General features: G+C 41.6%; 1 protein-coding gene across 5 annotated transcripts; it reads right to left on the minus strand.

Moving 5' to 3' along the window:
* Positions 1 to 65: 65 nt before the first annotated feature.
* Positions 66 to 15,117, minus strand: crtc1b (CREB regulated transcription coactivator 1b). 5 transcript variants are annotated; one of them, XM_079350317.1, is made up of 15 exons: positions 14,859 to 15,117; positions 13,002 to 13,118; positions 12,347 to 12,474; positions 11,700 to 11,759; positions 11,324 to 11,418; positions 10,751 to 10,821; positions 10,618 to 10,661; positions 10,078 to 10,301; positions 9,724 to 9,875; positions 9,126 to 9,359; positions 8,013 to 8,099; positions 6,514 to 6,600; positions 6,243 to 6,417; positions 3,849 to 3,926; positions 66 to 3,216 (listed from the first exon to the last, which is right to left on the minus strand). In XM_079350317.1, exons 1-15 carry the CDS (start codon positions 14,982 to 14,984, stop codon positions 3,005 to 3,007), a joined length of 1,890 nt encoding a protein of 629 aa, XP_079206443.1. In that variant the 5' UTR covers positions 14,985 to 15,117; the 3' UTR covers positions 66 to 3,004. The 5 variants fall into 5 exon arrangements, with proteins under 5 accessions (XP_079206443.1, XP_079206442.1, XP_079206446.1 ...); XM_079350316.1 differs by having other exon boundaries at positions 10,751 to 10,836; XM_079350320.1 differs by lacking the exon at positions 3,849 to 3,926.
* Positions 15,118 to 15,958: the final 841 nt, after the last annotated feature.

A 15,958-nucleotide genomic window follows, 5' to 3' on the forward strand; every position in this document is an offset into this window, starting at 1 on the left:
GAGGCAGGTGACAGGAAAGATCAGAAATCATAAACATACCTGGAAATAAAGAAATGACGTTTGGCTTAAACACAAAGCTTCATTTGTTTATGAATAAAATCTCTGGAAACATGTAATGTGGAGAATGAGTTCTTTACATTTGTTTCAGCGACTTAAAGGAAAAATCTAACTTCAGATGCATTTCTGGGCCCAATTTGGAGTTTTTTTTCTCCTTCATTTAGTCATGAGTTACAGCCAACAACAATAGTCAGCAAATTTCCTGCAGCTAATGGAGTGATAATCTCATTTTAGCATCATGTTTAGCGTCAATTCCTCTGGGATTAGAAAGAGTGAGTTTCTTCTAAGACAAAAGTTACGAAGACAGCAACGTGTGAAGCTGTGAGCTACGAGTTAAGTAAAAGCCCAGCTGGATTTGTTTCTTCATTGGCAGGAATTAGAAAGGAGAAGTTTAGAGTACGACTTTACATATTTTGATTGTCATAGCACCACTGCAACACTCCGGCACTCATCTCGACTAGACGAGTTTACAACAGTCAGAGCTTCATCCTTAACGTCAAACATACCCATCTTTGCAGATTTTTAGAGGTTTGCAATGCAGATCAACAATACTACTTTTGTTTTCTGTGAAAAGCCTTGTTACAATATAGCAATAAACATGGAGCCAGTGTTATCAAAAGGAGAATATTGTAGTCCTAATAGCCGTACTAAATAACTCCACTATCTCCCATTTGAGAAGAAGAAATCCAGCGTCACTTCCTAAAAACATCACAGGTGGATTTTCCCTTTAAGGGTCGCTTTTTGTCTAATTTGCATAGGAATCACAAAAAAAAAAAAAAAGTTGAAGCCAAGAAAACCTTTGATGGACGAGTACAGCAGACAAATCATCACTTCAACTCACTAACTGTAGAGGTGTGCAGTAAAATCCAACATGATTCCTTTACAGGTGGGTGGGGACGAGATCTCAGCGTTTAGGTGGATAAATGATTAGCTTGTCTGTACATGAACATTACAATACAGCAAACATGACCCCACAGACCGACACACACCTCTCAGGGAAACTCTGACAAAAGGCCGTTGCAGAATCAGATCTGAAGTTTGACACCGTTTGTTTGACACGCGTTGCTTAAAACGAGATGGGTCATGGATGTATTGAGAGCTGATATCAATATGTACATTTTCAGATGAACCCTGTGTAAACATTTACAGTTAAAAAGGTTTTCGTAAACAGTTTTAGACTCTTCTACATCCCTGATTATATTTGTGACGGTTTTGTTTATTCGACTGAACAGACCAGGGTAGATCTCTGTGCTGTGTGCGTAAGATACTAATCATATAAATACACTGTTTCTCTTTGTAACAGAATCTTTATGCAGCCACTACGTTCTCCAGTGTACTCGATGGAGTACACAGAAGTTAATATCCTAATATTCTTTTAAAGTAACAACCATCTTAAGGCTTCTGTACTGTTAAATATCCAACATACAAGCATTAGTTCTTTATACTTTGAAAATGTCTTTTGTTGTCGACCTTTGTGCCATTGGTCTTTAGCTTTTTTGTTAGAGCTTCCCTGTAATGGAGCAAAAAGCCTCCCCATAATTGCACTCTTTCTCAAAAACTTCAAACCCATCCGTTGTTTTGTTTTTTTTAAGCTCCACTTTTAAAAAAACATCGACAATTTGGCTATAAACTGTACCGATACAAAATACAGTACATTGATTTGTCAAACCTTACACAACAGAACCACAAATATCACTGACCAAAAGTTTAAGTTCCTCTGAAATACAGGAAAATGTTACAATAACTTACGAAAATACGTTTGTCACGTGAGACACTTAAAGTAGAACAGTAGGAGACTCATGTAAGGCAAAATCAGGTGATTTCACAGTGACGACTTCCAAAGATTTCAGATTTTAGTGTTTCAAAACTGACTGAGTCCTTCACTAAAAGGATGTTCAGTCTGGATAAATATTAGCTTTTCCACCAGCAGGAAAATTAATTGGGACCAATTTCTCTTGCTTTCTAGTTAAATAGAAATACCTGATGGATTTTCTCAGAAAAAGTTAATTCAAGTGGCGTACAAACCAACCCATTTCTGGAGCATGCAGTGTTTTCTGGAGCGGTGCGAGATTTTGATTGGACCGTTGGGCTGCAGCATGGCAACTTGCGCTTCGCCCCTATATCGGAGAATGGCACATCGAACACTTAAGAGCAACTATGGGGAGGTTTTGCACTCCTTCATTAACCAAGTAGCTTAACAAACACATAGATATAAATATGTACGTAATTAATAAATAGACACAAATTACATCAGTGCAATTTCACACTATGCCTAGAGAGAGCATTTTGGCATTACATTTAAATTATGAAATGGAATATAAAATATCTGTAACCAAATAAATAAATAAATAAAACATATAAATACAGAAAGCATCAAAACATACAGTACATGATGAAAATAACATTTGGTTGTCAAAAATAAAGCTTTGTGAGAAATAGAAAGCCGTTACGGCATGATGGAAAACCGATTCATTTGATTGCAAGGTACAAGCAAACCGGCTGTTTTCTTCTTTTCTTTTCCGTTTTAACACAGCATTAAGGACAGGTACGGTTTAGACCATTGTCCTAGCAGCTTCCTGCTACGAGTAAATAAAATAAATATAAAAGTGGATATGAAGAGAAAAAAAAAAAGTCAAATGTGCGTTTTTTTGGAATAAATGTGGCATGTAATGGTACACTGTAAACACAGCAGGCTAGCGAAAGCGCCGAGCGACCAATCTCATTCAAAACGATAGCGAGGCCATTCCCCTGCAAGCCACTGGATGTCTTTTTCCCTGTTGTCTTTTGGTGGCGCATCATTTTCCAAGGGCTTTACGGACTTGAGGGCGAGGTCGGGCAGCTGGACGGCCATGCAACAAGGGACAGGGTTCATCCTGCCCTTTGTTTGTCTCCATTCACAAGTTAGTGTGTTTATTTTTTTTCCCCTTCCTGTTCTCAGTTTCTCACGTTACAGTCTATCCATCCTGAACGTGTCCTCGGTGGCGGGGTCGGCGAGCACCATGTCAGGGTCGTTGAGCATGTGCAGTCCGTCTAGGGTGAGCGGGTCGATCTTGAGCTCGTCCAGAGGAAACTGAGAGTCTGCGTCAAAGCTGACATCGCCCACACCGGCCAGGGAGTTGGTGAGCTCTTTGGAGAGGCTCGGCGGGGACTCGCCTGTGACTGAGAGACAACACATCAGTGAAACAGAGACACTGACATGTGAGAAACAAGGGAGGGGTCAGAGTGTTTTATAGGAACATTTTCTTACAGGTTCACCTAGAATCTGTCAAAGACTTATTATGTTTAGAGATTGTGTTGTTTTGCTTATAAATGAAAAAGGCCACATTAACAACATGCAACAGCTCAAGTTTCTGTTCTAAATAAAATGTACTGGCTCTGTGATTTATTTTGCTCCCACTTAAAAAAACAAAACCAAAAAATCCTCAGCAGACGGCAAATGGTTCCGTGACTTTATAGAATCCAATAGTGGCGTCTGACTGATATACATGTTTTAACAGTGAAGCCGAAACCAGGCTGAGTAATTTCATTTCATAATTAGGCGACTTTTTGTCGTCCTTGGGCACCAGCATGAAACCAAAACAACTCGAGCTGCATTGTTGTGCTAGCAGGCTAATGGTAGCGCACTTCAGTTTGCTTGAAGCTTCCACTCTCGAGCTCGAAGAAAAATCCACTTATACAGGTTTTTTTGTTGTTTTTTTTTAAGATTTATTTGGTAACCTGAGAGTCTATCGACCAACAAAATTTTAAATAAATTCATCAAGTCATTTGTTTGCGGTCTGCATAAGTCTTACCACACAGTTTCAAATATTCTCCGTTTGTGACATCACAAGCTGGATTCTGGTATCTTCTCCACCCATGGACTTCACCCCCTGCCGAGAGTAAAACTTTTGCACAGGTCTGCCATTTTTATTCTCTCTGCAGAGGAGTGATGTCTACTGAGAAAACTCAGGGGGGGGGGGGGGCTCATTGAATTTAAAGAGACGCACACCAAAACAGCGTTCTGAGAGAGCTGGTTTCTACCATGATCTAAAAACGCTTATGTGATGTTCAAATAAGCAAAGAGTACAGCATGTTGTTCTTCATGTTGTTAAACAGCTGTTATATACAAGAGGATGAGCCGGCCGGCCGCCCCGTTCATGTTCACACAATGTAGATACGGCTCAGACATCATCACAGACAGCGCGATTCAGGTGTCACAGTCATTGTAGACAGTCATGACTCAGAGGTATTTTCAGAGGATATTCTGTATTTAGGTACAACACTTTGCAAATTCAGCCTTTAAGCTCTCTCTGCAAAACATAAACAACAAAGTGCCATTCCATTTTTTTTAAATCAATCATTGATTCGGCAGATTTCCCCAACAGACATTTTAGTTGTTAGTATCTGTATCTTCAGGAAAACTGAATGTGACACCGGCCAAAAGCTAGTAGATACCGGCTAGCATACACCTGAAACCACTGACACACGTACACACTGCATGGAGTACGGTTTGTTCAACACAGCACAAGTTTAAAAACACTCAAGTACACTCAACAAAAATATAAACGCAACACTTTTGTTTTTGCTCCCATTTGTCATGAGATGGACTCAAAGATCTAAAATTCATTCCAGATACACAATATTACCATTTCTCTCAAACATTGTTCATAAATCTGTCTAAATGTGTGATAGTGAGCACTTTTGCTTTGCTGAGACAATCCATCCCACCTCACAGGTGTGCCACATCAAGATGCTCATCAGACACCATGATTAGTGCATAGGTGTACCTTAGACTGTCCACAATAAAAGGCCACCCTGAAATGTGCAGTTTTTGCTTTATTGAGGGTCTGGGGACTCAGAACCAGTCAGTATCTGGTGTGACCACCATTTGCCTCATGCAGTGCAACACATCTTCTTCGCATAGAGTTTATCAGATTGTCAATTGTGGCCTGTGGAATGTTGGTCCACTCCTCTTCAATGGCTGTGCGAAGTTGCTGGATATTAGTGGGAACTGGTACGCGCTGTCGTATACGCCGGTCAAGCACATCCCAAACATGCTCAATGGGTGACATGTCCGGTGAGTATGCTGGCCATGCAAGAACTGGGACATTTTCAGCTTCCAAGAATTGTGTACAGATCCTTGCAACATGGGGCCGTGCATTATCTTGCTGAAACATGAGGTGATGTTCATGGATGTATGGCACAACAATGGGCCTCAGGATCTCATCACGGTATCTCTGTGCATTCAAAATGCCATCAATAAAATGCACCTGTGTTCTTCGTCCATAACAGATGCCTGCCCATACCATAACCCCACCACCACCATGGGCCACTCGATCCACAACATTGACATCAGCAAAGCGCTCACCCACACGACGCCACACACGCTGTCTGCCATCTGCCCTGAACAATGTAAACCGAGATTCATCCGTGAAGAGAACACCTCTCCAACGTGCCAGACGCCATCGAATGTGAGCATTTGCCCACTCAAGTCTGTTACGGCGACGATCTGGAGTCAGGTTAAGACCCCGATGAGGACGACGAGCATGCAGTTGAGCTTCCCTGAGACGGTTTCTGACAGTTTGTGCAGAAATTCTTTGGTTATGCAAACCAATTGTTTCAGCAGCTGTCTGAGTAGCTGGTCTCAGACGATCTTGGAGGTGAACCTGCTGGATGTGGAGGTCCTGGGCTGGTGTGGTTACACGTGGTCTGCGGTTGTGAGGCCGGTTGGATGTACTGCCATATTCTCTGAAACGCCTTTGGAGACGGCTTATGGTGGAGAAATGAACATTCAATGCCCGAGCAACAGATCTGGTTGACATTCCTGCTGTCAGCATGCCAATTGCACGCTCCCTCAATGCTTGCGCCATCTGTGGCATTTTGCTGTGAGACAAAACTGCACATTTCAGAGTGGCCTTTTATTGTGGGCAGTATAAGGTACACCTGTGCACTAATCATGGTGTCTGATGAGCATCTTGATGTGGCACACCTGTGAGGTGGGATGGATTGTCTCAGCAAAGCAAAAGTGCTCACTATCACACATTTAGACAGATTTATGAACAATGTTTGAGAGAAATGGTAATATTGTGTATCTGGAATGAATTTTAGATCTTTGAGTCCATCTCATGACAAATGGGAGCAAAAACAAAAGTGTTGCGTTTATATTTTTGTTGAGTGTATGTCGGATGGACTTGTGGTGCAGCTACCTGTTAGGATGATGTTGGGGATGTTGCCATGGCTGCTGTAGCCGAGTTGCTGGGAGTCCTGCAGGCTGCTCCCGGTGAGGCCCATCATGGCTGCCTGTGTGTAGTTGAGAGTGGAGCACTGGTTGTAAAGGCCTGTGGAGCTGATGGGGTTCTCGATCATGTTGAACTGCTCCAGCTGAAAAAGGGACAGAATTGTAATCCAACGTTAAAACGGAAAGTAGCTGAAGGCAATCTGACATCTTCATCTTCATGTCTGTGCGTTTGGTGTCACCTGGTGGGAGAGGGCGTTGGTCTGCCTCAATGCCAACTGCTGATCATAGAAAGAGTCGCCGAATATGCTGCCTACCACAGGAATGTGCTGGAAGAAGAGAAGAACGCTACAGAGATCACACACGAGGCCAATGAAGCAGTGGTGTTGAAAAAATGAAAACAAGGCTGGAACAAAAGATTACTCAAGCAAAAAAACATAAAACCCACACGTGTTGGACTGAGCAGTGGCCAAAGCGAATGATAGTCATGACTAGGGCTGTGACGGTTTAGTGACAGAGAAAAAGGAAGCTGTAAAAAAAAAAAAAAAAAAAAAGATAAAATAAGGGATGATTTGTCCATCATTCAAATTGTAGCTAATGTTTTTAACACATTTAAAGAATGAAAAAGAACTCTGATTGGCCATGGAAGTATGAAAGTGATGTGGTCGTTTTTCATCCCTGTGGAAAAGACACAACAGTGCATTGTTTTTGTTGACCGCAGCAGCCCCGTTCACTGTGATACAAGCACAACTTCAAGTTGTTCAAAGGGGAATTCAGCTATTTCTCAACCCAGACTCTGTTATTCTGAACATTTTGACTTCTGGTCATGATCATATTTAAATCCCATCATGCTTTAGAGTGAGCTTCTAGCAGCTTGATGTTAACAAGCATGATCTAAATGAAGCCTGATTGGAACCTGAAGAGGTGACGTATCCACAGCAGCTCACTGCAACAGGAATATAAGAGCTTTCTTATTTCTTCTCGAGGTGTTGAGTAGAATCTTTTTTCATAGTCAAAATCTAAAATAGTATACGGCCCAGGTTGACAGATACAGTAATTCCCCCTGAACATTTTATCTGCTATGAGAAAAGCACAAACACTATGTGACTGGCGTTTTTTTAGTGTTGGAGTCTGAATCAAAACAAGCATTATCACTCTCTAGACACAAGTGTGAAGCGGTGATCAGTAAATGTTCATCTATCTCTAAATCTAATTTAATGAAGATATCGGTCGATATATTGAAATCTGATTTTTTCTCTCTCCCCAATATCAATAATGGTAACGGACCTGAAAACCCACATATCAGTCGGGCCTTAATTTGACATCTTGTAGAGCTGTAACGTTTTTGCAATGGTCCTTACTCTGAAATATATGAGAGTGAATTGGCACACAACGGTTTACATTTTAAAATCAAACAGCATGTTTTGCATCCTTAATTAGTAGGACCAAGTTCAAATCCTAAACATTATTATTAGTCTATTGACCTACTCTTTAGTTCGAGAGAAGACTTTTGCAGACTGCAAGACTAACATTTAAAGACTCCATCAACAAGCCCTGGCTTTCTTGTCATGCACATAGTGAACAGTCGAGATGAAGACATGGAAAATGCAGCCGTTGGCGACATGAGTGATTAACTGCTGATACAGAGAATGAAGAGCAGCCTAACTCATCTACAATAAGCTTTCCCCCAGGCGCAAAGCCCTCCCCCAAACAGCAGATAGCTTGGTGGGTGGGCCCTTACTTGAGGCGAGCCACCAGGGGAGAAGCCTTGATTGGAGACTGGGGAGGTTGGAGACTGAGTGGCTGGTGAGCCAGTCTGATTGCGGTACTGTTGGAGGGAAGAGGGTTAGCTAGCACTGGGCTTCATGCCTGTCACACACAAATCTCAGAGGGCGGGATGTAAGAGTGCAGGAGCCTTGCATCGTATGATGGACTACAATGATATAGTAGTATGGGAGGTATTCAATCAGCTACAGAAGTTTGGTAGTCTGTGGTTTGTGTACACATCTGGAAAATAACACAACAGTTATATTTGCTTAAAAAAAGTCTTATATTTCACTGAGCAGTGCAGACAATCAGTTAATGGAGTAGATTTGTGGTCGTGCCGTGGTCAAGAAGTGAAGCTTAAGTGCTTGATGCTGCATTCATGTGGTGTCGGACATATTGGAAAACTGAGTTTCTGATTTGGAAAATGCATGAGAACGGCTGCCAGATTTTGGTGCCCGACTTGACGTCATGTCCTGTGCTCCTCGTTGTCACTAAAATACTGGAAACAGCGATCACCATGGGGTTTAAACTCTCTCAACAGTGACGTTCCTCACATCTCCTTCTTCTTCGCAGCAGCCTTGTTCCTGTTGCTGTTACAACATTCTTACTTTTCAAATTTAAAGCATGTGAACACATTGAAGGCGGAAAAAAAAACGACTTCCCAACTTGGAAGCTGGGACCATCTGAAGAGCACATGAATGCAGCAAGAGAATGGCAGAATGTGTATGATATGTGTTTTGTATCTTGTGAGCTCATATAAGCCAACTCAACACTCAATTACATTTGAAGACATTTTAATGAAACAAAAACTCCCACTTTTTAAAAAAAATAAATGATCATTTGATGAGTATAAGAACTTGCTAGAATCTTTAACTGCAGTGATGTCAACCTTACAAGGCATATATTTCTTCTGCTTTGAAGGTAAGTGGTGAAGCTATAATCAGGTAAGAGTGCAGATGTAGTGTAAAGAGCTAGCTGTACTTTGTAGAAGTGTTTAAAAGCAATATAACAACTGAACCCACGTTCAATAAGAAACTAGGTTCCTAGTCGTTTCATCAAATCTGACAAGACTTCCTGGGTTTCTTACCGAGCTGATGCTGATGCTGGCAGTGGTCTGGCTCTGGCTGTCGGAGGAGGGGCTGCTGGCTGTTCCAGGTGAGGCCAAAGGTGGCAAAGTGATGAGCTGGATGCCCTGCGACAGAACCTGCTGCTGCTTCTGAAGGTCGCTCAGCAGCTGGGCCTGGGCCTGAGCGGTCAGCTGGTTGAACAGGGGGTACTGGGCGAGCTGCTGCTCCAGGGTCAGCAGCTCTGTTGGCACAGCCTGCGAGGAGACACGGATGAACTCTCAGGTCAGCGTTTCAAACTGTGGTGTATTCTGAATGAAAACCACTCCTTACATTGTGGAGACAAAGAGGGATGAAAAGAGGCATGTGTGGACTACGTTGTTTGGGATTACAGTGGTAAAGCCAAACTATTTAAAGTACAGAGTAAAGAGGGCATTAAGATTTCTAAAAACAATGACAAAAAATCTGAAATCCATCTCCAGTCTTTGACAGACAACTCTGAGGATAAATCGACGTCAAAACTCCAGCTGCTTCTTTGTGATTTATAAAAGCATGCACGATCGTTCGGAATAACACTGATTGTTAGGATTATATTTCCATCCAAAATGTCACGAGTCTTACCTGTGTGATATTTATGGGCGAGGAGAGGGTGGGTGAAAGCTGCTGTGGAGACTGTTGGAGATGGAGGTCAGAGGTGAGGGTCAGTGGCACCACGGGTGGTTGGCGGCGCTGTGCTGTTACAGTCATGGTGGGCTGAGAGGAGGTGGTGATCCCTGAGGAAGAGAAACATAAAAGTAAAAGTGAAAGGTTTATTTGTCTTCCGTCTGCTGACCATGTTAACTTTGATGTGTGCGGCTCAAACCAAAATCGCTCCATGTTAAGCGGATATTGCATTAGAGTTTTTCCCAACATCCTCCCCACTTGACGCACATGCCAGTGAGCCCACTTTGACTGTTTCGAGATAGAAGTGATTACCATGGCTTGCAGCACTGATGCCCAGGTGGGTGAGGTTGGTGGTCAAGCTTCCCGTGCTGTTGGACGCGCTGAGGGAGGGGAAGGCCACGGTGTCGTCAGGGTCCAGTGGGGTGGAGAGAGGAGGAGGGAACTGTATGTTGGTCAGATCGGGCAGAGAACCGCCGGTGTTGTGTGCAGCTGGCAGCAGGGAAGGGTTCAACTCCTGGTCTGGTGATGGGAATATACTGAAAAGACAGAAATGAGCTTTTTCTCAGTTTCATTGTCAGACTCCATCATTAAAGTTTGAACCAGTCGTGCAGTGGGTGCAGGATATGAGCGTCATCTTCCCCGACACCCGCTCTGACAATCGCAGAAATGTTCGACACAGAAGATAAAAGTGCCTTCACAGCACATTTCCACTGAACTTGGACCAGCTGCCCTCAATCAGCGCTCCCACTGCATGACTTATTTATGGCTGTGTGAGTGTCGGAGTAAAGGTGGATAGATCCCAGTGATATTCCACTGTAAGGAATAATAAAGGAAAATACAGAAACCACTCACTTAATTCCCGGGACATCACATGTGTTGGGCTTTGATGAATCATCCTGATGAGAGAACAGAATCATGAGCTGCACATTTACGTGCATAGAGACACATGTACACATTGCAGCCCTTCCCTTTTCCCCATCAGTACCTTCTTGTCGTCCCACAGCTGTGTCTGCCCATCCTCATCTGTGTTGGACTCAGAATCCTCCGTTCCAGGCACTGTTAGCAGCAGTACTAATTAGTGAAACGGCAAGACACAGTTGTTTGCTATGACTAAAATAAATGACAATTCGAAAATCAGTGCAAAAAATGAGTCATCGATATCGGAGCCAGTCAGGCAGGATGTAGTGCTGTGCGGTCTAAAAATAGCAAGGTGACCAGCAGACAGACTGAGGGGGTGCCAGCCACTCTGGGATTCATTGTATCAGAGTGTCACACCTAAAAAGACATAATCCGTGGATAATCAGTGAATTATTGATCGCAGGCTCTGGATCACCTGGAGACATTTCCATTCAGAGATGTAGAGTGTCGGCATGCTGAAGCAGTTCTTTGCAAAAGATCAGTATCCATTCCCTTCATGAATATTTCACCAACAGCCCAGCTCTACTTTCTTTGCGACGTCTACCTTTTTATGTCATTTAAGGTTTGCCGCCTGCATTGGCACGTGGCGCATTAATAAAGGAAAGTGGCTCTGTGTCTTTGTAACCGGATCTTCCATTACCTCGTTTGGGCTGCAGCTCCTGTGATCCCCCTGCAAACACCTCCTGGGGCTTCGGATTCATGGCGCTCTGGTGTAAGGCCGAATCCGAGTTTGTCCTGAACGTGTGAGAAAGATGAGAAGTCAGCAACATTGCTGCCAAATTCCCCGATTACAGGCAGACAGCCAATTCTACAGCATACACATCCACTGACGAATCACATGCTGTCATAGACCTCTCTCTGCAATCTTGTGGACAAAAAGATGCTCAGTAAGTGAGTTTGGAAATGTCGTACAAACACAAGGACACAGTTCTTTTTTTTTTTTTTGTAGTTGATATCTTTGGTTCAATACAACTATCATCTCATGTTGTCAAAGGGATAAAGGGGAGGGGGCTTACCTTCTCCAGCTGGTGTCTGGCGGTGGGGAGAGGTAAACTGAGCTGTAAGGACAGCTGTCGATGTGAACGATGTGTGTTAAGGTGAAAAAAGGAGAGGGGATGAAAAAGAACGTCTCAGAGTTTCGCCAAAGTTTCCTGTCTGTCGGCTGCTTTTATGTCTTAGACCGGATACAGAATAAACAACCACAAACACACACACACACAAGTGTTATTGGGGTCCAGTTGCGTTAAAAGCCGCTTCATTATCATCTAATAGCGGAATATATTACCAAGAGTAATCTAGTCAAAAGGGCCGGAAGCAATACCAAGCATTGTGGTGTTGAACAAAGACGAGGTGCCTCCTCTTTCCATCAGCACATGGAGTGATTTCATGAAGTGTTTAGCCATGACGAGGAAACCTACACAGTTTAAAATGAAAAGTCTCAATTCATAATGACCTTTTAAAAGCAATATAAGACATGTCTCGTTTTGGTTAAAGAGTGTAGGTTTTCAATTCAAGTCCCGTTTCTTTACGAGTGTTAGTTTGGCCTCCAGATGAAAACTGTGTTCTCACTTTTCAAACGCACAAAAAATACCATCTCATTGCAGAAACAGTAGTCAAGTCTTCCAACCAATATGTAAGCATGCATGTGACAAGAACAAAGGATATCTGGCGTCCGTGTTTATCGACCGACAGAGGTCGGCGATGAGGAGAGGTGATGCGGTTCCGGTCGCGGTAAACACGCTCCACCAGCCCGTGGTGCCTGGTGGTCCTGCTGGTATCCAGCACTGAGTTCTGGAGTGAACACAGCAGGCGAATGAGGCCAACAACACAGCTTACATGCGCAACACAACTATGTCTAAGGGTCATGTCTTTGGACTAATGGCGCAAATGTGTTTGTCTTAAAATGAGTCAAGCCATGGGCCACCCATACTGATGCTCGAGTTGGCAAATGTTTTTAAAGATGGAAAGCCATGACAAGCAATGGTATATTTTTAAATTTAGGAACCAAATCACACTGCAAGGGTTGAACCTTGTCATACACAATTCTAGCTTCCTTTCACCCCTGAACCATGAAACGACCTTTGCAGTTCTGACCTCTCGTGCCATCAAAGCCTCGAGCTCATAGCAGAGTTTGTAAGACATTGTGGAACTACAGTTCTTTGCTTTGAATCAAGCTTTTCACCGAAAGAAAAAGAGGACTGAAAATGGGTTTGTCTAAAAATATTTCAGCATTTTTTAAGGTAAAGCTAAAAAAAAAAAAAAAAGTAAGGTTGAGAATAAACCATTGTTTAACCAGCCGAGAGAGGCTAAGGGCTCACCTGAAAAGGCAGGTCAATGTTGCCATTTCCAATCTGATTGACATTGGGCAGTGAGCCTCCATAGTACTGTCCACGATTCTGCCCTAGTTGCAAATACTGGGTCTTCTGTAACTGCAACTGTGCAAAGTAAAATTGGATGAAAGCATGAGTGAATGATTGATCTGAATCAATAAAAAAGAGGATGACAGAATGAAACCTGCCTGTCCACAGTGATGGAGTGAAAGATTCATGAATCATTTAATTAACAGATGAAACATGATCAAACAGGCAGATTGAAGCACACACAACATCTGTGTCGCAAACAAAGAAAAACATGAGACCTGACTGACTCACAACTGCTATAATCACAGTATTACCATTTAAAACAAGAGACAAAAATCAGTCACAGAAGTCATGTATGTTTGAACAGAAACCGTGACACGGTAATGTAAGCCTCCTTTCTTGTTCTTTCTTCTTTTCTTTTTTTAACGAATAATGAGCTGCAGTAAGACTCAGCATGGTCTGAACAAATGCATCGGGTTGATGTTTGGACGATAACACAAAGACATCTGACATGTAAAACTGACAAAGTGACTTTTTTTTTTCTTGCATTATGTGACAGTAAAACTCAGGTTTACGGCGCCAGGCCTGTGGTAAGTAAGTGGGGATCATTTCCAGCATTAGAGCTAATAATGAGATGTTTCCCAGCAAAACATTTGACTTACTTTGTGGCTGTGGTCGGGAGAGAAAGGAGCATTTGGTGATTGGTAGATAATTAATCATCAGAATAATCAGTGGGAACTAATTCAAAAATTGAGTCATAATTTCTGTTTTTTAAAGTTAAATATCCATATAATGTGTAAAAAGTGAAAATGTGCTCTTTACTTTGTTTTATATGATTATAAACTGAATGTGGTATTGTTGGAAGACATTTCAAACACTGGAAAAGGGATTTTACAACTTATTTCTGATACTTAATAGATAAACCAAAGTCTGCATACATTATTTCTATTATATGTTCACATAATCATCAGTACTCGCGTTGTGTCCGAGAGTTAAAACAATGACAGGAAATGCTTACAATACGCTGTTCAAAATGCAGATTTTGTCCTCATTTTACAATTAAGTGAATCATGTGGAATACATTCTAGAAAGTTGTTTGCATTTTTTTTTATCTATATTTGATTATATTGGCTATAAATGTACAGATCATCTATTGGCAACAAAGAGGAGAACTTTAATCAGAAATGTATTGATGACTAAATATTAGTTGAAAGGCATGTGTAGCTGAAGTTCACTTGACATTCAAATTCAATTATTCTATGTTTTAAAATACAGGTAAACCAGGAGGATTTGTTTGCACAGGTCTGGTGTTTGTTTGTTAAAATAATCATGCAACACTTTAGAGGTAACATGAAGCAAACAGAGGATGATGGTCAAAAGGTAAAAAAAAAAAACACAACATCACATCTGGGAAGGCTGTTTAACATCCGACAGGCTAACACATGCTAGAAATAATGAGCCCATTTGGTTGCCAGAGGTTGACTTTTCTAACATGTCTTAAACGTAATATTGACATGTTGGACTGTGTGTTAATGAAATGACAGCAGTGGCCACAGGCAGAGCACAGGTGCACATCAGTCACCAGCAGCCTGGATAAGCTTGTTATCACTACAAACCACACCATGTTAACTTGTTTATCCGATGATGATTTTAGCAGGCAGAAATGAAAACATACATTTGCTGAGTTAAACTGATGCATCTTATTTTAACTTTAGCTACCTAGCATGCAAATGTTAAGATTTATCTCCGCAGCGTTCATTACATGCCAAACAGCGATGCAACGACATGTAAACAGACCGGGTGTGCAGGCCTTACCCGTGCAGCTCGGGTGATGTTCAAGTCTTTCATCACTTCTTCAAACGCTGCGGTTTCTTCCGCCTGTTTCTGGTTGTGCAAAGCGATTTTTTCGCTAAATTTGCGAGGATTGTTAGAGGACGCCATCTTTCCCCTCTTCTTCTCAATGGCATGATACGTTACAAACGACGCTGGGGCCTTCTGCTGTCGTCATCACGTACAACACGACAACTCGTGCTTCTGCTACTGACTGCTGCTGAGTAATGTTGGGGGTGACAGAGAGGCTGAAGAAAACACAAGACAACCATAAATTAGTATTATATATATATATATATATATATATATATATATATATATATATATATATATATATATATATATATATAGAGAGAGAGAGAGAGAGATATAGATAGATAGATATGTCGCGTGGTGATTTGTCATTATTATTTTAGTTGAAATTATTGGATGTCTTTCTTTATCTCATTTGTTCATTTTTCTTTACATTTTTATGTCAATGTTTTTAATGTGAAGCAAAATGAGTTTTTACCTGTGTAATGAAATGTGCTTTACAAATAAAATTGACATGACTTTAATTTTATTATTTTATTATTTATGGAAAAAGACTGGTTTAAATCATCCAGTGTTCTTCAGAAGTAAGTGTTGATAAAGGTTTTGAAGCCTATAAAATCCATCATCTTAAGGTCAACTTCAATGTGTTTGATTAGTGTTAATTGCACAGGTTTAATCTGTAATTATGTTTACTCTTAGTCACACAGGGGGCTTCTTAATCTTGTTTTGGGCTAATTGTATACAGAAAGGGGGGGGGGGCAGCGGTTGTGTATTGTAACTAATGTCTTGTGTCCTGCATGTCGTGTATACTGCTACTGGATGCCTTGCCTTGGGATCAATAAAGTATCTATCTATCTCGACGATTGTTTCACAAATACAGCCAGTATAAGCTATTTCGTTGCTAAAACTTTATCAACTTTGTGGTGATATTTGAAAAGATGCCTACATGGCACTACTGACGCTTATTAGTTCAGTTTAATTTTCTGTTTACATGTGTATCAAGTAAAAAAAGAACATTAAGCTGCTGCAGCTGTTGGATTGTGAATGTGTGA

This window comes from Symphodus melops (assembly GCF_947650265.1).
Source record: "Symphodus melops genome assembly, chromosome: 8".
NCBI lineage: Eukaryota > Metazoa > Chordata > Actinopteri > Labriformes > Labridae > Symphodus > Symphodus melops.